The sequence below is a fragment of the Sus scrofa genome, chromosome 13 (assembly GCF_000003025.6).
Source record: "Sus scrofa isolate TJ Tabasco breed Duroc chromosome 13, Sscrofa11.1, whole genome shotgun sequence".
Lineage (NCBI taxonomy): Eukaryota > Metazoa > Chordata > Mammalia > Artiodactyla > Suidae > Sus > Sus scrofa.
The window spans coordinates 205,600,904-205,628,467 of NC_010455.5; the positions used below are offsets into that span (position 1 = coordinate 205,600,904).

At 57.8% G+C, this 27,564-nt stretch overlaps 1 protein-coding gene across 1 annotated transcript in view; it reads left to right on the top strand.

Annotated features, from left to right (window-relative positions):
- Nucleotides 1-27,525, top strand: part of ABCG1 (ATP binding cassette subfamily G member 1) — a 66,532-nt gene extending 39,007 nt beyond the window's left edge. Inside the window, exons 3-15 of the mRNA XM_021071021.1 lie at nt 4,745-4,862; nt 6,510-6,642; nt 9,236-9,286; nt 13,616-13,761; nt 13,949-14,072; nt 15,397-15,511; nt 16,865-17,013; nt 17,189-17,290; nt 18,329-18,497; nt 19,579-19,679; nt 19,760-19,918; nt 20,966-21,084; nt 23,005-27,525. Coding sequence (XP_020926680.1) covers nt 4,745-4,862; nt 6,510-6,642; nt 9,236-9,286; nt 13,616-13,761; nt 13,949-14,072; nt 15,397-15,511; nt 16,865-17,013; nt 17,189-17,290; nt 18,329-18,497; nt 19,579-19,679; nt 19,760-19,918; nt 20,966-21,084; nt 23,005-23,233 — 1,715 coding nt within the window. The 3' untranslated portion in view covers nt 23,234-27,525. The remainder of the gene's footprint in view (nt 1-4,744; nt 4,863-6,509; nt 6,643-9,235; nt 9,287-13,615; nt 13,762-13,948; nt 14,073-15,396; nt 15,512-16,864; nt 17,014-17,188; nt 17,291-18,328; nt 18,498-19,578; nt 19,680-19,759; nt 19,919-20,965; nt 21,085-23,004) is intronic.

Sequence of the window (27,564 nt, forward strand, 5' to 3'; positions counted from 1 at the left end):
GTTAAGAACCCGACTTATCCATGAGGATGTGGGTTTGATCCCTGGCCTCCCTCAGTGGGTTAGGGATCCGGCGTTGCCACGAGCTGCGGTGTAAGTCACAGACAAGGCTCGGCTCTGGCGCTGCTGAGGCTGTGCTGCGCCGGCAGTTGCAGCTCTGATTCAACCCCTAGCCTGGGAACGTCCGTATGCCACAGGTGCGGCCCTAAAAAGAAAAAGAGATTCAAAAGCAGTCACCCACCGCAGTGATGGCAGGAAGCCTGAGGGTCCCAGGGCCTCCGTCCGTCATCCGGTGTCTGGATCTGGGGGCCGACTCCCGGGTGGTTCCATCCGTGGAGTCTTTCGCGCCTGCTCTTGGGATGTGTGCGCTTTCCCCTGTGCCTTCTCGGCGGCGGTAAAACTGGCATCAGACGTGATTACTCAGAAGTGAGCGGGTGTTTGCTGGTGACCTGTGTGCTGTCCCCTGGGCCTGAGTTTATGTCACAGAACGTAAGACAGAGGGGCCAGTGGCCGCTCCATAAGGCAGGGCTGCCCCGCGGGGTGACCTCAGGGACCATTAGGCAGCGGGACTCCTGGGAACTCCCGGGCATTTCCTACTGGGGGGAATTTCCATCGCCAGCAGGGGGTTCTGGTCCTGTCGGGGATGGTTGGAAAGAGGCGACACCGAAATGGCCGTGGCGGTCACTCTGAGTTCGCTTGTGCAGAGAGCTCCCCTTCCTAGAGTGAACGGCATAGACACGTTTCCAGGGACCCCGCGCGCCAAGCGTAGTGTCACACACAGGACACACTGCTTAAGACTCTTCTGGTTACATCATCACAGAGCTGACGTCGGGGGGCCTCTGGGGGCAACGTTAAGGCCGGGCAACAAAAGGAGGCGTGGACGGGGCAGGAATCAGAGGCCGAGCTCCTATCAGGGTCTCGGCTGGGGGCTGGCTGCCGTCTCACAAACTCAGGATGTCTGGACAGGCTCTTCCCAATAGCGAACATTCTAAAAGGGACTCACTGCAGGTGTAACTAGAAAGCCTCTTGGCCCCACTGAGTGCTCCCTGGTGATAAGCGCCTTTATCTCCCTGTCTTTACAAACAACCACAGCCCCCCTGCCAGCTGGGTGCGGAACGGATGTGTGGGTTTTCTGAACATGTCACACCTCCCCTTGGAAAGGATTAGATCATGGAAAAGTCACTTCCAATCGGCTTCATTTTCGTGTCGTCGGCGGGTTGTGGAGAAAGCCCTCCCTGCTTTACCGTCGTGGTTCTCCTTCCTGCTGCTCGCCGGGCAGGGCAGAGGGCCCGGCCACCAGCTCCGAGCTGAGTGGAACCGGGGATTGTTTGAAATGCTGTGATAGGTCTGTGGCTCCCTTACAAACACTGCCTGTTTAGCAAGGGTCTTTGCGAAGGAAAATTCTAGAAAGCGAGGCCAGCTTCTCACAGGTGGCTCTTGAAGACCAAAGACGAGTCAGGAGGGGGCTCCCTGGTGCCCTGCTCTAGCCACCCTCCAGCGATGGCATTCCCTCCAACTGCCCAGTGTGACTGGTCTTTGAGCCAGAACCGAACACTGCATGACTTTCCCCATGAAGAACCATCCCCCCCCCGCACCCCCGCAACACCTGCTAGATGTAAAGCATCAGGGTCTTTGAGACAAACTGACCCCAGGCTGGCCAGGGCTCGGTGGCTGAGAGCCCTGGGTTCCCATCTGCCCATCAGCGCATCTGTCCCAACAGTCCTGGGGCCTGGGGAGGGCCGGGGTGGGGGGCGCGCTCCTGCTGTCTTCTCACTGCACACTGCGTCCTCTGCATCCTAGGACCACAAAGCTCTCCCACAGGGACCAGTGTCCAAGCAGAGTGCCTTCCCTGGGAGCAGTGGGCCCAGGGCGCGGTCATCTCCCTGTCTGTCGGTCTCTGTCCATTGCGCCGGCTCGCCCAGGCCGAGCACCATGTGAACAAGTGTCCCCAGCACACGGAGGTGGCGGCTTATCCATTATGCCAAGAACAGAGCTGAGCCGAGCTTATGGCGGGAAAGTAGGGCGGCGGGCGGTGCAGCTGCATGCACATTTCTATAAGGGGACAGGACACAGGGCCCTGCAGGGAGGACGCTCTTGTTACATAAATACAGGACGCTCTCCAACGCGGCTCTGATGGGAGAGCTGCCGACCGGCTTCCAGGCCCGCAGCGCACACCCTGTCTCCTCGCCCCAGCCGGCGGCGGCGGGCACAGGTGCATGGACGTCTGTGTCCGGTGTCACTTTCAAGGGTCTTCAATCCCAAATGCCAGTCTGTGGTTTTGAAAGAAAACACCTTTCTGATATCAGAGGAGTACCCCCGAGAGCATGGACCCCATGGGGCCCCGCAGGTGAGGACACATCCCCGGGGCCCTGCAGTGCGTCACACACCCTCCCCACCCCTGGACCCCCGGGAGCCCGAGGACCCCCGGAGGCATGAGCTGTGAGGCAGGTAACACGCTCAGCTCAACATGCATTGGCTTAGCCCTGGGGTCCATGGTCAGACCCCCAGTTCCAGGCTGGTGACTGTAAATGACAAGCCCACAGTCTGTACCCCACTCTGCCCAGTTCTCCCCTGAAAGGCCAGATGTGCCCCAGCTCCCACACGCCTGTCTGTTCCCGGCGTCCTGGCCGTGGGCATCGCAGCCCGTGTGAGCTCCACCCCCAGTATTATTATTATCGTCTGGTGCTCCCGTGTGGACCCCAACTCCAAGGGTCAGCCCCAGGACTGCGACAGCAGGAGCAGCACCACGGGCCCTGCCAAGGCAGCACCTTCCAGATCCCCAAGGCGAGGCTGTCCTCAGGCGTCTGACCCAGGTGCAGACTGCACTTGGCCTCCAGGTGGTCGTGCTCCCCCCCGGCCACCAGTCTGCCTCCTCTGGTGGCTCCAAATCGACAGGAGACCAGCTGGAGATGGGCTCCAAGCTTGGGGAAGGTTTGCTCTGGAGTAACCCCGATGCTGCTGGAATTGCCAGGAGGCCAGTAATGAGCATACACCCAGCCCCGCTGCTCCCTCCGTGATGTCACATGTGTCCCCTAGGGCCCGAGGTCCCGGAGCGCCTGGCCTTCCTCAGAGCTCCGTCCCTGGAGGAGCCCCCGCTGGGGCTTAACCCTGCAGTGGAGGGGGCCTGCTGTGCCCGGCTCTTCCTTCCTCTGTCCACTGCGAGGCGAAGGGTCCTTCGGGCCCCCGCCTCCACGCTGGCCTCCCTGCTCTCCCCCGCTGCCATCGCCGACGTCCCAGGGGGAGGGGTCTGACTCACCTGCGGTTCTGAGCTGCTTTTCCAGACCGGCCCCTACCCCCCAACCCCCTGCACCCCACGCCTCCACTCCTGGGCCCCTGTCCCATCAGGATGACTGTCTCCAGCCTCCCTGAGGGACTGCCGCTCCTGTGATGAGTCAGGCTGCAGGGCCGCGTGCTTCCTGCCTTTGTTTCCGCTTCTCTCTGCCTGATTAACACGGCCCCAGGGACTCCCCATCCATCTCAGGGAGGCACCTGCTGACAGGCTGGGCCATTAGGGGTCCCCTGGGAGAGACAGAGGCGGGCCCAGGCTGGGGCTCGAGTCCACACCCGGGTTCCCAGGTTCGGGCGTCCAGGGAGCGACAGGGGAGAGCCCAGCCAGGGGCTCCACCAGGCCCCCCCGCCCCATCCTCATCAGGCCCTCACCGCCGGGGTGGCTGAAATGCTGCGTTTGCCGATTCTGATCATTGACGGGCACGTGCTGGGTGTCTCTCGGGGACCGAAAAGGGTTTCTGCCTCAGGGTCTTTATCGACGAATTCGGTTGCTTCTATTTTAGTCTCTGTAGCTCCTCTAACAGCCTCCCTGGACAAAAGGGAACGTGGCTCCATTTGGGATGTGTAGTTTTTTCCTTTTATAAAGCTCGGGGGGAGTTTTGGCAGAAAGTCCAAAGCAATGTGATATAACGGTAAGATGATAAACTTCTTTTTTCTTTTTCTTTTCTTTTTTTAGCAGTCACTCCTACGGCATATGGAAGTTCCCAGGCCAGGGGTCTAATCAGAGCCACATCTGCAACCTACACCACAGCCACGGCAACACCAGATCCTTAACCCACTGAGCCAGGCCAGGGATCGAACCTGCATTCTCACAGAGACAATGTCGGGTCCTTAACCCGCAGAGCCACAGTGGGAACTCCCCAAACGAGAAACTTTTAATGACTAGTTATTAATCTATGAATCAGTTCATTATAATAATGATTTGTGAATAAATTCTGTATACATAAGGTATATATAGGTAGAGTTTAAGTCGATAACTTATGAATGAAGTAATTCATTCATCATTTAATTGATAAAGGCACGGATTTACCATCACGGCTGGTCGTGTGACCCTGGGTGAGGATCTGTTCACACTGGCTGCGGGGCCTGGACAGGTCACCCAGGCCTCCCGGCTGGACGCTGCTTCCTTAATCTGAAATCAGGATGACAGATTCCTTGTACTTTAGCTGATGTACGTGAAAGCGCTTTGCAACCTGTAACGCTTTATAACCGCCAGTCCGTATCACGAACATAACCCGTGAAATACAACCGAGGAGGAGGAGGCGGAGGCCTCAACCAGACTCGGGGTCTGTTTTCTTGCTGAGACCGCGGCATTTTTATGAGTCCTATGGTGTAAAAAGCCTGGCCCTTGGCCTTGGTTCTGCAGGCAAGCGTGCTGTGTGTTTGCCTCTGCGGTGTGGGGGCAAAAACCAGTGAGTTGTGGGATGGTTGGAAAACAAGTGTGATCTGCTTTTTTCAGGGTACAAGACCCTTCTGAAAGGCATTTCCGGGAAATTCAACAGTGGAGAGCTGGTGGCCATCATGGGTCCTTCCGGGGCTGGGAAGTCCACGCTCATGAACATCCTGGCCGGATACAGGTGAGCAGAGCCCCGCCGGGCGTCGGCCGGGCCAACGGCGTCCTGACTGCTCCATCCCACCGCTTCTTACGGCTTCGGGCAGGCGGCAGGGGTGCCCAAGGGGCGTCCTCCACTAAGAGACCCTGGAGTCTGATGGGAGCAGAGCTCCAGGCTCCAGGATGCACCTGTTCCTTGTCACCTGGCGGTGGCCTGGGAGGCTGCGCTCAGGGGAGGGAGGTCCCGGGGCAGACAGCCAGGGGCAGCCTGAGTCAGCTGAGCCTCGGCAGGCCTGGCGGGACAGGAAGGAGCGGAGAGGTCCAGGTGTGGGGGGGATGGCAGGAGGAGACGCTGTGACAGGTGTGAATGAAGGTCCCAGGTCAGAAGAGAAGAGGAACCATCAGGTTCCGCTTGTGGCCACATTAGCTCTTCTGATGTGTGGAAACCACGGCACGCCCGTGTCCAGTGTCATTCACATACGAGTGACCAGAAAAGGGACACTTCAGAAGTGCTGACAAAACACCCTCTTAAAGCCAATTCTCTTCAAATCTCAGGACTTCCTTTTGCTACTTTAGCAAACGAATTTTAAAAATAATTTCATTTACTGGCTAAAAAGAGACAAATCTCCCCATTTCCATAGGACTTCTGAATTACACCCTAATCCTGGGAATTAGGTTTTTTAAAAGTCTCACTTGTGGCAGATTCCCGTCTGTTGCATTCACAGCTAAAGGTCAGAGCCGAACTCCCAACACCCAGCATCATGTGGGGGACACAGGAGGTGGGGGGGTAGCTTCTGCTCTGTGGGCGCCGCTTTTCAGCGTGTCCCACACCCACAGCTCCTGCCCAGTAGCAACCTAGAGACAGGGGCCAGGCTCCCAGCCTGGTTCTTGGGAAGCCAGTCGATGCCACCCATTCCCTGGTGGAAAGAAGGGGCCCATGGTCACAGTCGGGGCTGAAACCACATCCAACCTCCCTGGTCTCTGTAGACCCCCCGTGTTTCTGCTCTTTGCGGCATCTGGGAGGCAGGGCTGGAGAAAGTGATGCCCATGGCTCCCATGTGCCCTTGGGCTGAGATGATGCCCCCAGAAGATGCATCTGTGAATGAGGGGGTGAGTACCGCACCCCACCATCTCCACGGTACACATGGGAACCCCCTGCTGCGGTCAGAGAGCACAACTTGCCATCCGCTTGGCCAAGCGGGCCCAGGGCCAGGACGTCCCCTCTGTGAGCCACCTGAGCCCCCAGGGCCCACCCTGTCCTCCCAGACAGCAGTGTCATGCCACCACAGGGACGGCTCTGGCGTGGCGGCCACACCCCGGACGGGCCTTTGGGGCAGTTGGTGTAGCCTCGGTTACTCAAGGGATTGTTCAGATGCAGAGCCAGGGCTGCCCGTGGGACCTCGTGGCCACGTGTTGGAGCATCCTTTCCTGTCTTCCTTGATTTAGTCCGTAGGCACCTGTCACGACCGTGCCGCCCAGAGCGGCCTCACACCTGCTTCCCTCTCTGTGCTTTTCCCTCCTCCGAGAGCTGCCGCTATTCCAGCCTCAGGTCCCCACCCGGCTTGGGGACCCCGCTGGTCTGGCTGGAAGACGCTGGGCGGGGCCGGCCTCTCTCCCTCCCCAGGCCCTGGAGGAGGAGTCGGGCTGACGTGTCGTCTCGCCGGCTTTGCAGGGAGACCGGCATGAAGGGCGAGGTCCTCATCAACGGCCACCCGCGGGACCTGCGCTGCTTCCGGAAGGTGTCCTGCTACATCATGCAGGACGACATGCTGCTGCCGCACCTGACTGTGCAGGAAGCCATGATGGTGAGCAGCCCGGGGCCGCCCGCCCCGCTCCTCCCGCTAGACGGGGCGGCTCCAGCGCGGGCTCTGCCAGGTGGCCCGCAGGTGGAAGCACCCCTCCCTTGCACCTGCTTCACCAGGTGTGCTGTTCAGATAGATTCCCCACCCCCATCCCAAGATCCTGGGTTCGTAGACCCCAGATGGCACATGGAGATCAAGTTTCTGAGAAGGTTATTGACCAGGCTGCTGGCGGTGACCCTTCTGGGGTGACCGCGGTCCTACCCCCACGGGCCAAGGGTCTTTCCTTCCCATCAGGGTTCTGTAGCTTTGGGCCCAAGTTCCAGGCCATCTGGGGCCTGGGTTAGGGCCCCGGGGGTCTTGATCCCTCACTTGCCTGCCTGCCAGGTGGGGGTGAAACCAGCATTTGTTGCACACCCACGGGGTCAGGTCTGCACACGCAGCCTGGCCCCGTCATCACACATGCAATTCTGCAGAAGCACAGGCGTTTAGCAGTTAGCCTGGGCGGCCCAGAGAGTGGGCTCCAGGATGGTGTGGCCTGGGCTCCAGGATGGTGTGGCCTGGCCGTGCTCTTTGGACGACCATGACCCAGCCAAGCGTCAATTGAGCAGGGACCCACTGACCCATGTGTGGGCCGTGGGAGCCCCTCGAGAGCCGCCCAGCCAGGGAGGTCGGAAGGTCAGTGGGCAGCCTTGTCCTCACGGGGGGTGTGTGCCTGAGCTGCTTGCTTCCTTGCCATCTCCTCGTCCACAAACAAGGCAGGGCCTGGCCTCCAGGCCGCTCCTGACACACGGGCTGTCCCCTGCCTGTCTGGGCAGCAGCAGGCCATTCATCTTACATTTCTGCCTGGAGGGCTGGCTCTTGTCCTGGGAGCTCCTGACGTCCACGGGGCGAGGCTTCCTCTCTGCAGGGTCTCGGAGGGGCGCTTGCCCAGCCTTTCACCTGAAGGGCAGGTCCCGGGCGTCCTTAGCTCAGCAAAGAGAAGCAGAGAAGGTGTTGGGTGATTGGCTTTCCAACCCTCTTTGTGGGGAAACAGAACAGCTGCAGGCTGGTTCTCAGGCACCAACCTGGTCCCGGTCACCCCACAGCTGGGCCTCACCCAGCAGCCCCGAGCACTGGGCGGCCCTGACCTGTGGTTTCTCGAGCCTCCAAGGGGGCATTCTGATGGGGGAACTCAGGAGGAGTTTGAAAATATGAAGGTCAGAGTTCCCGTCATGGCTCAGTGGTTAATGAACCTGACTAGGATCTGTGAGGATGCAGGTTCGATCCCTGGCCTCACTCAGTGGGTTAAGGATCTGGCATTGCTGTGAGCTGTGGTATAGGTTGCAGACGCAGCTTGGATCCTGCGTCACTGTGGCTGTGGTGTAGGCCGGCAGCTGTAGCTCCCATTCGACCCTGAGCCTGGGAACCTCCATATGCCATGGGAGCAGCCCTAGAAAAGGCAAAAGACAAAATAAATAATTAAGTACGATGCTCTCAGTGGGAAATACTCACTTTATACCTAGGTGTTCATTCCCGAATGGCCACTTCACCTTCGTCTGGGGCGACCCGAGCTTCGCTGCTCAGAGTCACTGAGTTAAACACCTGGTCACTGTTGGAGAGACTTTGGTTTCTAGCTCAGTCGCTGCTGTCTTTGCAAACAAGACTGGGGCCTCCTGTGGTCACCACCACCTTCCCCTCACCCGCCATCAGGCTCTCATCAAATCCATTGATTTTTCAGAATGAAAGTGAATTAGATGTTGGTTCTGAGAACTGCACCATCCCTTTGATAAATGCTGTCAAGCTGAGTGGGTGGAGAAATGGTACCTTTCACTCTGCAGGGTCTGGCCACACGCTTAGGAATGCTGTGGGCCACCGGCCATTGGTTGTGCATTTCCTGTCCTGCTCCTGACCTGCAACCACCAGGCCGACCAAGACATGACACTCGGTGTCACAAGGCAGGCGGTGGCCGTGTCTGACGCTGGGACCTCTTGGCCCCTCTCCCTGCATCTCAGTCTCTCGTGGGGCCTCAGGGCATCCTCCCTAGATGACCGTTGTGCCGATGAGGAGGCCAAGGTCCTTGTCCCAAGGTCACAGGATTTGGCAGAGTGGAACTGAGGCAGATGCTGGGCGTGACGATGGCTACACAGGCCTCAGCGCGCAGGGTCAGGGGACCCGTGCTGTGCTGGCGAGCAGGCCCTCGAATGAAACAAAACAACAGCCACAACAAAACTGGAGCCCTCCTATGTCCCACTCGCCAATTTCTGGTGTCAAAACACTCCCACTGCAGATAACTAAGCCATCAGTGCTTTAACAGGTGGCTTGTGAATTTCCTAAGTAGCACCCGTGCCCTTCCACCCCTGATGCCTGCGGATTCCTTCCCCCTCGGTTGCCCACATCAAAGCTGACAGCAGAGAATCCCACCGAGATGACAGGACACCTCCCAGGCTTGACTGCCATCCCGGACCCCCCTGAGCTCAGCCAGGGCAGGTGGGAAGCCCAGGCCTCCCAGGATGTGTCCTCTGTCACTGGGCAGCTCAGCCCCTGGGGCTCTGGGCCCACGGTTGCTGAGGGAGTTTGATCTGTTCTGATGTCACACTGTTACCCTCGTCCCCTGCAGGTGTCCGCACACCTGAAGCTCCAGGAGAAGGACGAAGGCAGGAGAGAGATGGTAAGCACGCGTGCACACGTGGGCCACGCGTGGGCCAGAGCTGCATGAAATCCACTTGGCAGATGTGGGAGGGGGGCTTTTGTGCTCTTTTAGTTTGTGGTTCGGAGCCGCTGTCTGTGTGTGCGGTTGGTGGCATCGCCGCGTGTGCTCAGGCTGGCCCACCAGCGCCCGGAGTGACCACGGGGCCACCAGCCTCTCAGACACAGGCGCCAGCGCACAGACACAGGGAGGGTGTGGCAGGATCCAGCCTCAGGTGGGACCCAGCGCGCTGCCCCTTCTAGTGCGCTGCCCCTTCTAGTGCCGAATACACTTTAAATCCATTGTTTCCTTGTGAAACACTAACAATGAAGATGGTTAGTCATTCATTTAAAAATAACCAGCCTCCACCTCCACACAAATTGCAAGAAGAAATTTAGAAGAATTAACCAGCCTTTCAAAAATAGCATACACAAGTTTCTGGGAGGACAGAGACCTTCTAATTCTGTTTGTTGCCTATTTTTTTTCTTTTTTCTTTTTCTTTTTGCTTCCCTAGAACCCCAGGCAGCATGGGGGTGCTGGGAGAGCAGACCCAGCAGGGAGCGCCTGCAAGCCCTGTTAGTGGGGGGCAGGCCGTTTATATTATATATACAACGTTGTTTTGTCTTGCAATGCCCTGTAGGATCACAGGTTTAGCAGTGGAAAGAGAGGATCTGCAGGGTTAGTGCCAAGGCTGCGACTGGGCTCTTGATGTTTTGGTGTTAAGCGGAATGACTGATAGAAAAGCCAAACACGGAGGAAATGTTAAAGAGTGACGCGTACAAGCCCTGTGCCCTCGCCTGTCGCGCACAGCAGTTGATATTGTGTGACACCAACCACCCTGGCACCTAGGGTATCTTTAGCCCCTCCTCCCCGCCCCACCCCGCCTCCCCCTGCCCCGCCCCGCACCTTCTTGCATTGTGCCCCGCGGCGGCGGCGGCGGTGGCGGCGGCGGTGGAGGCGGCGGAACTTTCCAGATTCAGCCGAGGCATGGAGGGCAGGGGAGGAGAGCCCCATGTCTATGGCCAGTAAAACCTCCTCTTCGCCGCCTTGGAGGTGTTTCACGTGGACCCTGATTCTGCAGTTGAAGGGCGTAAAATGGATCAACGGAACCCAAAACGGAGAGGCGGGACTAACGTGGAGGCGCAGGTGCTTTCATCCTCTGTGAAGGCACAGGGCTGGGTGGGACTCGGCTGTGCAGGCTGAGAGCGGAGGGCCACCAGGACCGCTAGTCTCTTCTGAACAGCCTGCCTCAGACACGCAGGGTGAGCAGCCCCGGGGTGCGGGAAGCCTCGCTTGGCCAGGGGAGGACCAGTGTGCAGCTACCACGTGGGGGAGCAGACGAGGGAAGTCGGAGGGTCCTACAGGCACAGAGGGGCCTGTGGTGAAGCAGAGCTAAGCCTAGGAGAGGCCCCTTCAGGCCTGGCCTCCTGACAGCCTTGGGCCGTGGCTTCCATCCCTCCCCAGGGCCGGCTCCCCGGTGGGAGAAGCCGAGTTGGAGGATGTCTTTAGCATCTGGGCTCCACGGATACACGTGATCCACGAGTATGTGGGCCGTGGATGACTTATCTGCAGCATCGCCCGAGGGCCCAGCCCTTCTGCGCGGGAAAGGGGGCTGGGGGAGGAGCTTTGAAGGGCGGGAGGACGAGCTCGAGCGCCCATCCTTCTGCCCCTGCGCTGGCTGTGACCGCTAAGTCACGGGCCTGCAGAGGCCGGCTTCCGGCCCCCGTCGGGTATCTGGAAAAGGTCTTGGGGCTGTCCCGGAGCCCCCCTGCCTGTTTGCACAGAAGGCACAGGCTCGATGGCCCTCTTGGCGGGGAGCGGAGGTGTCTGGGGAGGCGGGTCCGTGTGCCCGTCCTCCACGTGCTGGGTGGCGGCTCAGACCAGAAGAGCACCCCGCAGTCTCCGCTGGGTCACAGAGCAGTGACGCCACCTCAGTGAGGGTCTTCTCGCTGTGTGACTGAGTGGTCCCAGGGAGTGGGACCTGCAGCTGTCTGCAGACGGCTCTGCCGCTGGACTGAGCCAGCCCCCCCACCCCCGAGGGGAGCGGCGGCGGTGGGGAGGGGGGGGCACTCCTGGTCCTGCACGAGCTTCTCACCTTGTTACCGAGTCAAGTGCGGGCTGCTCGTTGCTTGGAAAAAAAGAAATACTTGCAAAAGTTGGAAAGAAAGTTGCTTTAATCAGAACATGGACAGTCTGCAGAGTGGTGGGCTCGGGACCCGTCAAACAAGCTCCTAAGATTCTGCTCAGCCTTGAAGGTTTTTAAAAGGAAGAAGAGACGTGACCCCTGTCCTCATGGAGACGGGGGTCGGAGCGGTCCCATCCCCCGCGGCCAGCAGGCGGGCCCACACCTCTGATCTTTCTTTAGATGCTGTCTTGTTCACACAGTTTGTGAGGGGACTGAAGGGGAAGCTAGGGACAAGGCCAGGTCATCCGTTAATTACTTATTCATTTCTACTCTTTAATCTACGGAAAGAACAGACAGATGAGGCAGATTAGATCACTGTGTGATCCAAAGATGTGAAAGCCCCGCTTGGGCGCAAGAGGAGGCGGGCAGGGGGCACTTGGCTTAAAGTTGGTGGCAGACAAAGGGGCTCCCGCGGAGAGCTTTTTCCTGGACGGCAGGCCGCCTACACCTGGAAGCCCCCAGCTTGGCTGGGCGGACCTGCCTCCGGGGCCTCAGCCACGCAGGGTCGGCGCCAACAGACCCCATCCGCAGGCCCAGTGATTGTTTCCAGGGAGGGTGCCCAGAGGGCTGCCTGGCTCCGCGCCCTAAGTCCTAGCTGTTTACATCTCGAGGAAACACAATAGATTGGGGTGTTCCAGCAGGTCCTGGAGTGTTGCCATGGCCTCTCTTGTTTCCCAGAAAAGCAGCCTCGGCCCTCAGAGCCCAGCCAGGGGGCTTCCTCAGCAGCGAGGGCTCCGGAGCTGGGACATGAATTTTTCTGATTCGTCTTAAAACCAAACCAGCCTGCAGAGCGTTACTCTTAAGAGAAACCGGAACAAGACGCCCACCTGGGGCAGAAGCAGGAGGAAGCACGACCCTGACCTCTGCTCCCAGCATCCTCTCGGCGGGGAGAGGGCAGGTGGGGGGCGGGCTTTGTTCTGTACCGTGGGCCTGGGCTCCTAGAGCGCCGTGGCGCCGTGTCATCCTGGGAAAGCCAGCGGACCGTCTCCACGAGGGAAAGTGTGCCCGAAAGAGGCCGAGCAGGATTCGAACCCGTATCTGTCTGACCCACCTGCTCCCTGGCAAGTGCGGCAGCCGTGTCCTGGCTCTTCCCGTCCCCAAAGCCCCGTCTTGTCCTGACCGCGCCTGAGTAATTCCAGAGCTGGGTGGACATTTTCTTCCTCGCAAGTTCCTTCCCTTTTGGGATGAGCTCAGCTCCCCAGGGAAGCCACTGGACTGGGGTTCACCCGCTGCTGCCACCGGGGGCTGGGACCATGGCCGAGTGAATCCTGGCAGGACCTCTATGGCAGGCTGTCCCTGGGAGATGACTCCGGCAGGGAGGGTGGCAGCTGACATCCGCCTTCCTGCGGTCACCTCCGAGAAGATGCCAGGATGGACCTTGAACCCTGAACCTGCAGCTGACACTGACACCACTGCCTGCCCTGGAGTCTGCTGACCTTCCTGCTCCCTGAGTCAAAGCTGGGTCAGTCATCCAGAGCAGCGAGGGGAGCTCACTGCACGCTGGGCTTCTGCTATCGGCTAGAAGCAATTTCATCTCCTTCTGCCACGTCCGAGACCTTCTTCACCGTTTACAAGAGCACAAAGCCTTCAGCCCTTCTTTCCGAGAGACCTGGCCTGTGGGGTCTTGTCCACAGTTGCTGTGTGCACCAGTCAGAGCGTCACTAATAGCTGCCGTCGAGTAAATGCTTTCGATGTGTCAAGTCCTTGATCCCTTATCTTGTGAAACCATCAGGGTGGCTGTTCCCTCTGTGCTGGTCAGAAACCTGACCACCCGTCCACCTGTGTGTCCACTGACCCATATCCTTTCTGAAATGTTTTTCCAGTGTCTTCGCTGCCCTGCGTCCTGAGCTGGTCTTACAAGGGAAGGCAGGGCCTTGCCAGGTCACCAGGGGGATCCAGCTCAGGGGGTCTGGCTCCAGCCCTGCTTCTCTGCCAGCTGGGTCCAGATCAGGACCTCGGGCTTGGAAACTCGCCTGCCCGCTTGGCATTGAGCAGGCTGGGATGGGCCCCAATGTGCACGTCCATTGGAATGTGTGTGCAGGTGGGGTGGGAGGCGGCTGGGGGTATAGGTGTGAGGTGTGCCGGGCGGTCCCTGACTCCACCCTGGCCCTGCCCCATCCCCCCAGGTCAAGGAGATCCTGACGGCCCTGGGCCTGCTGTCGTGCGCCAACACGCGAACTGGCAGCCTCTCGGGCGGCCAGCGCAAGCGCCTGGCCATCGCGCTGGAGCTCGTCAACAATCCTCCTGTCATGTTCTTCGATGAGCCCACCAGGTAATGGGGGCTCCGGTCCCTGCCCTCTGGCTGGCAGTTTTCACTGGTGGCCGCAGGAGGTGACACCTCTGACTCCCCACCCCGGCTGACCAGGGCTCAGGGCGGCCTGGGCAGACCCAGCCAGGGGGCGCTGCGTGTGGGCGTGGTTGGGCTCCCGCAGGTGTCTCAGGCGCCCCTCTCCTTGCAGCGGCCTGGACAGCGCCTCGTGCTTCCAGGTGGTCTCCCTGATGAAAGGCCTGGCCCAGGGAGGGAGGTCCATCGTCTGCACCATCCACCAGCCCAGCGCCAAGCTCTTCGAGCTCTTCGACCAGGTACGGAGGCCCCGCTGGGATCAGCCCAAGGGATGCCAAATCCTGGGACCGCACAGCCTCCCCTTAGTTCCCAAGGGTGTCTTCAGTTTCGAGTGGCCTGGGATGTTAGGTGTATAAGACCTTGGTGCCATAAAGGGCTCAGGTGGCCAGGCAAGAGGAGGTAGGAAGAGCCCTCTGTGGGGCTGCTGTCCAGCCCCAGAGTCTGGGCAAAAGTCATGGCATTGCTGCGGCTTCATTCCCCACTCCTGTTGCATGGGGGAACACCTGCCATACAGAATGAGATAGCAGGTGATCTTTGTACAATATCATCTCTCATAGAAATCTTAGGTTTTATTTTATTTTATTTTATTTTATTGTCTTTTTAGGGCCACACCCACAGCGTATGGAAGTTCCCAGGCTAGGGGTCAAATCGGAGCCACTGCTGCCAGCCTACACCAGAGCCACAGCAACGCCAGATCTGAGCCGCGTCTGCAACCTACACCACAGCTCACCGCAACACCGGATCCTTAACCCCCTGAGCAAGGCCAGGGATTGAACCCGCAGCCTCATGGTTCCTAGTCGGATTCATTTCTGCTGCACCAAAACGGGAACTCCGAAATCTTAGGTTTTGATATTATCCTGAGCGAGAAAACACGTCCCAAGGAATGAAATGTGTGTAGCTCCAACACCTTTCCTGAGCAGCTGCTTAGCCTGAGGGGAAAGAGGAACATCACAATGTAATTCCTGGTCCTGTGATAGCCTGTCTTCCCTGACTTATCATGGACTTCCCTCTGAACTTTGACAAAGTCCTTGGGAGGGAGAAAGATTCTCCTGAGAGAGAAATCGATGGATGGATTGACGGATGGATGAATGGATGGATGGATAGATGGGTGGGTGGATGGATGGATGGATAGATGGGTGGATGGATGGATGGATGGATAGATGGATGGATGGATGGATGGATGGATGGATGGATGGATGGGTGGGTGGGTGGATGGATGTGTTGATGGATGACCGCTGAATGGGTGGGGGTATGTGTGGCTGGATAGATGGGTAGATGGGTGAGTGTGTGGATGGATGGATAGATGGATGGTTGGATGGTTGGATGGATGGTTGATGGATGGATGAGTGGATAGATGGATAGATGGGTGGATGGATGGGTGTGTTGATGGCTGGCTGGCTGAATGGGTGGGGGTATGTATGGCTGGATAGATGGGTAGACAGGTAAGTGTGTGGATGGATGGATAGATGAGTGGACGGGTAAGTGGGTGGATGGGTGGGTTGAAAGCTCCTCTTGCTTTTCAGAGGAGGGAAGGGTTGATGTTTCTCATCTCCTTTTTTCCAGCTCTATGTCCTCAGTCAAGGGCAGTGTGTGTACCGGGGAAAAGTCTCAAATCTTGTACCGTATTTGAGGGATTTAGGTCTGAATTGCCCAACCTACCACAACCCAGCTGATTTTGGTAAGTAGATCCTTGACCGGCCGGAAGGAAGAGAAAGGGGTTCTTTTCCATTCTTGGTGGGTTTCGCTTTTACCCGAGGCTTCCAAGTCAAGAATTACTTTAATATTCCACAGATCGCTCAAGTACCACCCTGTGGGAGCACTTTTAAGAACAGATATAAAAAGAGGTCTTTCTTCCAGATGAAAACCTGGGAATGACAATAGACCATCTATTGTTAGGAGACATACTTCCTAATACTTTACCGGGTTATGCTTCCAATCTAAAGGAAGTTATGTCTAAAAAGAAATAATGTTAAAAAAATTTGTTTTTGTGTTGACCAATGGAGACTTAAAATGCTGATTTAAATTTTGATCAAACACAACAAAAAAGGTGACCTGAGAGTCCGGAGACCGGGTTTATGTCCGAGTTACCCCTCCTGACACGGAGGTCCTGACGTTGGTGGCCTCTGTGCTTCGCGGCCGATCACCCTGTCACTTGCACGGACTTGAGTTTTATGAGCCCCTCCCTCGATGCTCTGCCTCTGGCCCCGCTCCTGGCCCAGGCCTCCCAAGTCACTTTCCCAGCAGATCCACCTGTCATGCTGGCCGCACATCTACCTGCCAACCACACAGCCTCCTCCAGCCACTGCCTCCCAAACCAGCTCCCTCTTCCTCCCATCAGACCTGCCCCCTGCCCCGAGCCCAAGCCCGCTCTCCACGCAGGAGACCTCACCCACCCCTGGCTTTCTCTTTCCCCTCAAGCTTTGTATTTACCGGACCACCAGGCGCTGGAGCCTGCCGACTCAGGCCCGTTCTCCCCCTCGGCCACCGTCCCATCCGACCACAGTGTCCTGCTTTCCTGCGGTGGCCGTAACAAAGGACCACAAACCAGGTGCCCTGAAACAACAGAAATTCATGCTCTCCGGGTCCCGGAGGCCGTCCGTCAGGGTGGCAGCCGGGCCCGGCTCCCTCTGGGCTCTAGCAAAGGGTCCTTTCTCCAGCTTCTGGGGGCTCCAGGCTCCCTTGGCTTGGGGCCGCCTCCCTCCAACCCCTGCTTCTGTCTCCCACGGCTTTTTCTCTGTGTTTCTTGGACGGGTGAAGACGTGAATAGATGCCCGAGCTAATCACTTCTCAGGCTCTCTGCCGTCACGCTCCATATTTGCACGTCCAGGCTCCCGACGGGGTACGTGGCCCTGCTGGGCATCTTCGAGCCAAAAGAACATCGGCTGTGAAATGACTTTATCATGTCACTGGCATCGTCACGCAGCCCCTATCCAATCCGCTGGGACATTCCAGCTCGATCGCTGACTCGGTTGCCAGGGCCCCGCGTTCACACGGGCACTGCTTAGGGTGACCCTGTCTGTGTCCCCTGCAGTCATGGAAGTGGCATCCGGCGAGTACGGCGATCAGAACAGCCGTCTGGTGAGAGCCGTCCGGGAGGGCTTGTGCGACTGTGACCACAGGCGAGAGCCCGGGGGAGACGCCGAGGTGAACCCTTTTCTCTGGCACCGGCCCTCTGAAGAGGTAAAGCGGGCAGACCGTCCATCAACAGGGTTGAGAATCGTAGTGTCCCGCCGTGGCCCGGGCCATGGTGCCTGCCGCCGGGCACCGCTGCTCGAGGACCTTCCCAAGCCCGGGGGCCGGGGGCGGGGGGCGTGGGGACGGGGTCTCAGTGCCCTCCCCTCTGCTGTGTCCCCAGGACTCCGCCTCCGTGGAGGGCTGCCACAGCTTCTCGGCCAGCTGCCTCACCCAGTTCTGCATCCTCTTCAAAAGGACGTTTCTCAGCATCATGAGGGACTCGGTAAGGCGGTGTGTCGGGTTCTCGTGGCAAAAGAGGCCATCGGGTCATTTCTGGGTGTGCTCGTCCTGACTCAGCTTCCAGAGGGTTCTTCCTTCACTTGCCTCCATCAGCCATCCGTGAAGCTGCAGTTCCGAGCCCTCCCCGCACGCGGTGGCTGTGACAGTCGATGTTTGGGTCTTGCTCCAGTAACGTGCTGGCGGCTGCGGGCTGCGGCCCTGCCCCCATGTGCCTTTGCATCCTGGGACCCAGGAGGGATGGGCCACTCCTTTCTGGAACAGGGCAGAGGGAGAGGGCAAAGACACCCAACAGCAGACCTGAGAGCCTCTGGCTCCTGGGGGACCGTCCCTGGCGCTCACATCCCATGGACCGCAGCTGACGTGGGGGGCTGTATTCCACCCCCTGGAAAGCTCCAGGGGGCGAGGCGGCGGAGGGCAGGGGCGTTGCCCATACCCTTATGGGGAGGGGCTGGCGAATGACTGGGAACCGTGATGGCAACCACCTTTCGAGTGGACCATCTGGCCACCTGGGGGGACGGGGGGCTGAGTGCTCAGGGACCCCTGGGACCCAGCCTGAAGCATGGAGGGCTGGTGGCCACTCAGGCAGAGCTGTCCGAGGGCAGGCCTCTCACGCCTCCATCCTTCGTCCCCGTCACCACCATCATTGTCACTTGTCCTCTCCTTGGAAGGGGCACTGCCCGGGTTTGTCACTTTTGAAGGGGGTTGAACAGAGGACGGCAATTCCTCCTGTTGTAATGGCAGTAAAATGCTGCCATGTATAGGTGCGTGTGTATCTGTGCACTTGTATGTGTGTGCTCTTGTGTGTATGTGTGTATGCATGTGTGCTTGTGTGTGTGTGTGTGTGTGTGTGTGTGTGTGTGTGTGCATGAGCTGCTTTAGGGTCGGGGTCTGGGTTTTCGGGGGACAGGGCAAAGCCTGCGACCCACCTTGGCCGGTGCCTCTGGGGACCACGGCCTCCCTGTGTGTTTCGCGGCCGACCTCTGACCTTGCGCGCACCTGAGCACCCGGCGTGTCCGCCCAGGTCCTGACGCACCTGCGGATCACGTCTCACATCGGCATCGGCCTCCTCATCGGCCTGCTCTACCTGGGCATCGGGAACGAAGCCAAGAAGGTCCTGAGCAACTCTGGCTTCCTCTTCTTCTCCATGCTCTTCCTCATGTTCGCGGCCCTCATGCCCACCGTCCTCACCTGTGAGTGCCTGGCCGCCCCACCCCCTTCTCTCCCTCATCCCCTGCCACTGAGGTCTTGGCCTGAGTGGCCACACACTCAAAGTATCGTTTTTTTTTTTCAACACCATTTCCTTTGTGGACAGGTGTCGGTATTAGAGTATTTCTGTTAGACATGAAAATACATACAATGTTTAAGCCAAAGGAATGAATCACTAATGGGACGCTTGTAAGCTTGGTGCAACGCTGATGAGAGATTTCTACTAAGGTTTCTAATCAGGAACCCATCTAACGCGACCTTGTTAGTTCAGACAGCCCTGGTGCGGCCATGTTCATCAGTGGACAAAGCTATTCTAGGTAGATTTCCATGCAGTTCCAGACTGTTTGCAAAGCAGGCTGCCCTTGGCCGCTTCAGGCTGACAGTGTAGAAGGCTGTAGCTTCACCAGAGCTCCAGCTAAACCCCTGCTCCCACAATGCCTTCGCATGAAGTTGCCCCGCATTTCCAAGGGCAGCTGATGAGGTCTTGCCCAGGGGAAGGGTGGCACTGCTACAGTGACTCAGTAGAGATAAGGTCAGCGGTAGGAACTTGCGCCAGTCACTGCAATGATGCTCGTATCCACTCCATGACTCTTCAGTTATAAAAAAGCTCGGCAGGCTTTCCTGGCCGGTAAATCATCTCACACCTTTCCATTCAAACCCCGGGTTTTTTTTGTTTTTGTTTTTGTCTTTTTAGGGCTGCACTCACAGCATATGGAGGCTCCCAGGCTCGTAGTCAAATTGGAGCGCAGCTGCTGGCCTACACCACAGCCACAGCCACACCAGATCCAAGCCATGTCTGCCACCTGCACCCCAGCTCACGACAACACCAGATCCTTAACCCCCTGAGCGAGGCCAGGGATGGAACCTGCATCTTCATGGGTACTGTTGGGTTCGTAACCCGCCGAGCCGCAGTGGGAACTCCCAAACCCCGGGTGTTTTAAGTCCTGAAGATCCGCAGGAGGCACAGGTCAGGTGGAGGCTGCGAGGGGCTCGGCACCAGACCCCCCGTTTGAGTTCCTGGCGCTGGTACGGCTGCTGGAGCCTTTCCGTTTTCCTGTCTCCTAGTTCCCCTGGAGATGGGAGTGTTTCTTCGAGAACATCTGAATTACTGGTACAGCCTGAAGGCCTACTACCTGGCCAAGACCATGGCCGACGTCCCCTTTCAGGTATGTCCGCGACAGCGGTGTGGCGCGGAGGGCGTGGGCGGCCGAGGCCCGTGCCGGCGGGTGACGGCCTGTGTCTGCAGATCATGTTCCCGGTGGCCTACTGCAGCATCGTGTACTGGATGACGTCGCAGCCGTCGGACGCCGTGCGCTTCGTCCTGTTCGCCGCGCTGGGCACCATGACCTCGCTGGTGGCGCAGTCCCTGGGCCTGCTGATCGGAGCTGCGTCCACGTCGCTGCAGGTACCAGCCTCTCCTCCTCGGACCACGCGCCGCGGCCCTGGTGGGGCTCAGCCCCACCCCTGCCCCGAGACCCTACCTCCTGATTCTGTCCTGACGTCTCAGACCAGCCTCTTCAGCAGAGCACGAGCCGAGCTGTCCTGGCCACTCAGGATGGACAGCAGCAGGTGCCCTTATGTGGCGCCTAGGCTCTGCCAGGCGCTGATCTCAGCACTCCCGGGAGATTGGCATGTCCCCCAGTTAAGTGCGATGATGCTCCCCATTTCACAGATGGCACGGCCCAGAGAGGCACCGTGATTTTGTCAGTCACCCACTCAGCCGTCCCCCAGACACCTCCCATTCCACCCCCACACCCCTGCACCCACGTGCCTGAGCCCCTCCACCTGCACCCTCTAGACGCCTGTCACCACCTGCCCCTGACCTGCCAGCTCCACTGTATGCAGTTTCTGCTCCTCCAGGGCTTCCGGGTGCCCGGGCCAGTCCTGGAACCCTGGGGAATGAGCACCGCAGGCTTCCCGACGCCCCCCTGCGTGCAGTGGACCCCTGTTCTGTGTTCAGAGCCTCGGGGCGTCACCCTCATCCGTGGGTGGGGATGGTGACTGTGTCCCTCCCACCGCCAACAGCCGTGGCACGTGCTCGGCCCCAGCAGCCACAGTTAGCGCCCAGGGCATGGCGCTCCTGACCCTCCCCCTCCAACACGGCGACACCCCCCAGGGGTCCGCTCCTGGGATGCCGGGCCTCCCGCATCGCGAAGCCCTGCTGCCCCCTCCTCTCAGCATCACCCTGCCGCTGCTCTGAGGAGGCTCTACTCCTTTTCACCTTCCACCCTGTCCGCTGGGTCCGGCTGGGCCAGGCCCCAGCCCCTCCCCGTGCAGGAGACCCGTCTGCTCACCCCCAGAACGTGGCGCTTCCCCGCGCCGTCACCGCTGTGACCCATCCTGGCAGCTCCGGCCCCTCTCCAGCTACCGGCGACGGTCCGGAAACGTGGACCGTAGCCCCGGGGCCAGCGAGGAGGGGGCAGGGGAGTCAGTCCCCTGTGTGTCTCCCCAGGTGGCGACCTTCGTGGGCCCGGTCACGGCCATCCCGGTCCTCCTCTTCTCAGGGTTCTTCGTCAGCTTCGACACCATCCCCACCTACCTGCAGTGGATGTCCTACATCTCCTACGTCAGGTACGCCAGGGCCACAGAGGGCGAGGGGACCCGGGACCCGCGGGGCCCCCCGAGGCCCCTCCTGGGCCGTCAGCTGGATGCCGGCCTGCTTCTTGGCTCATGAACAAGCCTATCAGTGCCCTTTGTTTTTCTCCTGGTTTTCTGTGTGTGTGTGTTTCTTTCTCACACACACACACACACCCACACCCACACACACCCTCTCATGATGAACATCACACCAGGGACCCATGCCCTGAAGAGGCCGTGGGGGCCCTGTGCTCTGCACGTCTTGGAGAGCGGCCCTGCGGATTTCCGTCTTTCAGGAACTTCCTTCCTCTCTGGAGGAAGAGATGAGAAGTTTTTGCAGAGATTCACAACTTTGTTGTTCGCGTTAGCAAAGTTCCGAATCTCTGTAAAACCTTCATAAGAAATGCGTGGGGCAGTTTCCATCATGGCTCAGTGGTTAACGAATCCGACTAGGAACCATGAGGACGCAGGTTCGATCCCTGGCCTCGCTCAGTGGGTGAAGGATCCGGTGTTCCTGTGAGCTGTGGTGTAGGTCGCAGACGCAGCTGAGATTCCAAGTTGCTGCGGCTCTGGTGGAGGCCGGCAGCTGCAGCTCCAATCTGACCCCTCGCCTGGGAACTTCCACATGCCATAGGTGCAGTGCTAAAAAGACAAAAAAAGACAAAAAAGACCAAAAAAGAAATGCAGTGGGAGTTCCTGTTGTGGCTCAGTGGGTTAAGGACCTGACGTAGTCTCTGTGAAGATGCTGGTTCAACCCCTGGTCTTGCTCAGTGGATTAAGGGTCTGGTGTTGGCTGCAAGCTCCAGTGCAGTGTAGGTCGTAGCTACGACTCGGATCCACTGTGGCCGTGGCTGTGCAGCTGCAGCTCCGATTCTGCCCCTGGCCTGGGATTTTCCATATGCCGCAGGTGCAGCATGAAAAGAAAAGAAAAGAAAAGGCAATGCAGTGGCGAACAGGTCATACTGGAAGCATCCTAGTGCTGAGCAGGGCTGCTGGGGGCCTGGGGCCTCAGGCTGTGGGTTTCCCCCTCGCTGCTTGGAGGTGCTCTGGCGCGTCGGCCCTGGGCAGGGGGGGCCTGCTTAGCGCTGCTTCTCTCCCCAGCCCGAGCGGTTCCACCTGACCCCGGCAGCCCAGGTGCTCCGCAAGCTTGTCCTTTCTAGTTTGTCAGGTCAGACCTGGATGGATTGCTCCGGAGAACAAAGTCGAAACAGCCTCGTGCGGAGCGCCCGGAGTCTGTGCTGCTGCCCAGCCCGGGAGCTCAGACACTGGTGCCTTTCTTCTCAGAATGAGCGCTGTTGTTCTGATATCAGAGGGCTCGGACAGGACCACAGGTGGCGCAGGAATGTTTTATTTAAGTGCTCCGCCGTCTTCGGAAGGCTATCAGACCCTCTCTTATATTTAACTGTTAAAAAACAGGTGTATTAGCTGAAGTAGCCAAAGTGGTTTTCGTCTGTATCACCAATGACCAGTACGTACTCTTGGTTCAGTTTGTCTTTTTGTTTTTGTTTTTTTTTGTTTTTGTTTTTTTCTGTTTGTATCACCTTTGAACAATACCTACTCTTGGTTCAATTTGGTGTTTTAGTGTTTGTTTGTTTCTATTTGCATTGCTACTGAATAATATCTCCTCTTGCGTCAATTTTTTTTCCACTTGTATCACCTTCGACAGTATGTTTGGTTTTGGGGGGTGTTTTTCCCCAATTATATCCCTATTGAACTATACCTACTCTTGTTTGTTTGTTTTCGTGGAGGAAAGAAAATAGGAAAACCTTTGGACGGCCGTTGCCTGTGCTTGTCCAAGGAAGCCTGGAACCATCCCAGGGGCCAGGCTGAGGGCCGGGCAGGACGTGGTACCCTCCGCAGACCTGGCCGAGGAGCAGGGGCCGTGACGCTCACGCTGGGTGCTTCCCTCCTCAGGTACGGGTTCGAGGGCGTTATCCTCTCCATCTACGGCCTCGACCGCGAGGACCTGCACTGTGACATTGACGAGACGTGTCACTTCCAGAAGTCAGAGGCCATCCTCAGAGAGCTGGACGTGGAGAACGCCAAGCTCTACCTGGACTTCATCGTGCTGGGCATTTTCTTCATCTCCCTGCGTCTCATCGCCTACCTCGTGCTGAGGTACAAAATCCGGGCCGAGAGGTAAAGCCCCTGGATGTTAGGGGACAGGAGAACTGGACGCTGCGGCCAAGGGCCACTTCCAGAACCGGCGGCAAGCCCAGGCCTGAGGACACAGACGCCCCTTTGCCCCCACCCCCCAGGGACCACGTGTGGTGGCCGGGCGGCCAGTGGTGGATGTTGCCGCCTGGCTGGGGTGGGTCCTTTCCCCATCACCCTTTCTAGTTCTACCTAGGAAGACGATGTAGGAAGTTTTTTGGTTTTTGTTTTTTTCACATGCAAAATTGTCAAATATCACAACCGGGGCAGAATTTTAAACGGCAACGGAGCTGGTGATGAGAGGCTTCCTTGGCAAAATTCTCCCTTCTGACCCAGAAGCTCTGGTCCTGGCCCGGGGACTCAGGCAGCTCCCGGGGGTCCCTGGGCAGTCAGATGTCTGGGAGCGGAAGGCGAAGCTTGGAGAGATTCCATTCTGTGACTGGTGTTTTCGTAGTTCCATCTTTCTGCAATTTGCCTCTTTTTTTTTCCAACGAGAAGTCATTTTCCAAGCCACGAGGGGATCAGTTTCATGCTTTTCAGAACCTGCACCTTTTTCGTCCTGGTTGAAGACAGTTATTCAGGGTAAATAACCTCCTTTGTTTGGAGATGTGAGGGGTTTTACCTCATCACTGAGCTGGTCCCATTGGCAGATGGAACTTGAGGAAGATGCTGATGTGGGCTCCAGGTCAAAGGCAGACTTTGCTGGCGCTTTGCTATGCGCTCAGCCCTGCAGACATTTCCAAAAGGAACACAGAAAGTCGGAAGGCGAGATCGGCCATCTCTTTCAAAGTCTTTTATTTTCCCCAGGTTTCTGATTTCGAGCAAACTGTACGGAGTTTTTTTTTTTTTCTTCCTAACTTTCCGAGCATCTTCATTTTTGCCTGAAAAAGACTCTAGAAGATCAACCCTGTTGATGTATCACATTTTCTCTTCCTTCGCCTGTCACATCAACTACCTCCACTGAACCTGGGAAGCTGGGCTTAGAGAAATTCCAGGTGTGAATGTCGCAGGACCTGCAGGTGCAGCCATGAAGTAGGCGCTCTCTACTTCTTTCCTGCACAGGAGGGAGGATGCTGGGATTTCATGAGATCCAAGGTCTTTGCAAGAAACTGGCAAAGACTCAGTGTGGCTGAGGCGCCTGCATCTCTGTCCATCCACGAACCTGGAGTCGTGGGAGGCTCCGTCTCCCACATCCGGTTTCCGTGGCATCTCAGCAGCACCACCTTCTCAGCACCAGGCTAGTGTAGCCCTTCCTGACCTGAAACGCCTTTCCAGTGTCACGAGCACATAAGGAAAATCCCCCTGGGAGCCGTGGGCACGTGTGCGGGGTAAACGGCCTTTGAATTCCCGGTGGGGTGGTCAGAAGCAGTGGGACCACAGGGTAGAAGGGGACACTGGCCAAAGAAGCTCCTCTGACGGCAGTGGGACTCCCTTTCCCCTTCTAGAATCCCTTTAACCTAGAATCAGGGTCTCCTAACGAAAGACTGTATTTTCGTGGACCGATTCGTTCACCCTCCCGAGCCTCCGCTTCCCCACCTGTAAGCAGCAGCACGAGGTCGCCTTCAAGGCGTATTCTGCTCTGAAGTGTTCTGAGATTCCTAGGCGGTGTTCCAGAAATTTATTTCCCACGTAAGAGAAGGAGAAAGGGCCAGCTTTTACTTATAGGTGGATTTGGTTCACAAAGGCTTGAAGATCCCTTGGTCGCTTTGGATCCCTTTTAGTAAAACACAATCGAGGTACTGAAAATGAAATTTTCATTTGCTTGTGTTGCACCAAAAGGTGGCGTTGCCTTCCAGATTATGTTCTTTAACCAGGGTCAAACTTAGCCTTTATCAACAGTCCGTATTCAATTTCAAGGACAGTTTGCCTGTGAGATGTCACACGTAGCAGGACCCACGTGGGAACAGCCTGGTGCAATAGAGAGTTGGGAAGAGGAAAAGCTCCTTGATCTTGTCCCAGAAGCCCATCAGCTGAGGCCCAGCACTGAAACACTGCCTCCGGGTGAGCCCTTCCAGCCACAGGCCATGGAGTCTAAGAAGGAAGTGACACCAGAGCCCGCACGGTACAGGACTGACCGGGCACAGGCAGCCTCCCGTCCCTCCCCGGAGCCCACAGGCGCTGTGTCTCAGCAATTTCAGAAGGAAACAGTGCGATTCCTCTAGATTGAGAATCTGGTTCCCAAGCATCCGTAAACCCTCAAGAGGAATTAGTGCTTCCCTAGGAGCTCATGCTTCCTGCATCTCAAGTCTCCACTCTTAGCAGATTTTTTATTCATCCCTTCAAAGATGAGGGACAAATTAAGATCCTTTCGGGGGGGGGCAGGTCTTGGGGGCTGTGGGGGCTGCTGCGCTGCCAGAAGGGAGATGCTTGTGCAGAGAAACGTGGCGGTTTTGAAAGGATGCCAACTGGGATGCAGCGGGTACCGCAGCACAGCTGGCTTAGGAAGACCCAGGGCCTGCTGAGCGAGGATGCTGACAGACCAGCCGTGCTGTCTGTCATCCCTCCAGTCTCAGCATCCCCTGTCCCTTGCTCGAGCTTTCCTGTCACATGCCCTTGGCAGCACAGACCCAATGCTGCAGTTAGACTCCCCGGCTATTTTCCCTCTGCTTTCCGTAGTGTGCAGGGCAGTTTGACACAATGCCTTATTTATCTCAGGCGAGACCATCCACGTAACCTGCTGATTTTATTTCTCAGCAGGTGTGGGTACGAGCTGGGGGAGAATGTCCTGCCTTTTGTACTTGGGATTTCAAGCAGGCCGCCTCCCCAGCGCTTACGCTTTTAAGTCATTTCTGAATATTTCCCGACTCAAATCTTCCTTTCATCGCTGATTTTGCTTCTTCACTTAGAAGGAAGGAGTACTTTTGATGAAGGAGGTGCTGCCTTCCCCGTTGTTAGTAGAGGCGGAAACAGAAATCTGAAGAGCATCTGTTCAACTGGAACTTGGGAGAGAAAGGGGCCCCACTGGGGTCCGGCCCCGGCTCCACGGAAGCGCTGGGGTCTGGAGCTGCCGACCACCCCGGCCTTCGCCTCTGAGCCCATTCGCAGCCATTCCCGCCTCGCTCTTCCCTGCTCTACCCGTTTACCAGCTTGAGAATTAAATGCTTTGAAGGCTCCCACGTGTGTGACCTGGGAGGGGAGGAAACCAGGCAAACATCTGACATAGAAGGTGCTGGCATCTGACTGTCATCTTGGGGGAGGAGCCTTCGAGACCAAGAAAGGGGGCATAAGCTTGTAGGTAGAAACGTAGCCTGTAAGTAGAGTCTCCGAAAGATCCTTTTCCCACCTGAGCAAGGCACTGCCAGGAGGTCAGGGGCCGACCAAGTCCGCGAAGTAGAAATCCCTCTGGGGTCTCACGGAGGAGAGAAGCTGGGCCCCCCTGTACCGAGCATCTCCTTCCCCGCTGGTCCGGATGCCGGCTGGCTGGCTGGGTACCTTACCAACTCCTCGGTTCAGTTATTCACTCAGCAAACATGTGTTGACCCATCCCCGTGTGCTTGGTGTGGCCCGGGCATGGGGGACTGGGGAGGGGGCTCAGACCCAGCCTGCCTTTCGGTGCTGGTGGGCTGGAGGGCACCTCGTTCTGCAGAAGCCAAGCACCGCGGCCGGAGGGGGCCGGGAAAGAGCGGGCTTGGACTGCGAGCCCAAGCTTGATGCTCCCGTCTGTTTCTCGCTTTGCCACATTGCCTGCTGTTTGCAGTGGGCACCTGTGCCTGAAGATGCTTTGCTAGCATTAACTGCAATTCTAGGCTCGTTCTGGACTTGCTGTCACCAGTCAGTGAGATGGGAGGGTGGCCACGCCCCCTTCCGCAGTCGCCTTTGTGTGGGGGTGTCCCGAGCTGGCCCGGGGCCCAGCTTACCCCCATCTCCGTGGAGAGGTGCCTTCTTCTGCCCTCGTACCTGTGTGCTCGCTGGGGCCCGAGAGGGACCGGGGAGTGTGTTTTGTGTGTGTGTGTGTGTGTGTGTGTGCACATGTACCTGTGCACGCACACACGAGGGCACGTGCTGGCTCACTCCAGGTGTGTCACTAGTCGTATTATCTGTGCTGTCTCTAAATCCTCACTCACCCTTTGCCCCGAAAAGGCAAGAAAATTCCCTCCCCGCAGGCCCTCGCGGAGCGGATGAAGTGGCTCAGAATCCACTCCGACTTGCAGCAGATGAGATGCCAGCTCAGTTCGAGTGGGACAGACAGTAACGCCCGAGCCCCTAGCGGGGGCGGGGGGCAATGTGTATGGCTTTGGAGTTAGAAGCTCTTAAGAAATAAAATATTTTATATAACACTTCTTACTTGTGGTCAGTGTTAACTGCTTCCAATCCCAAATA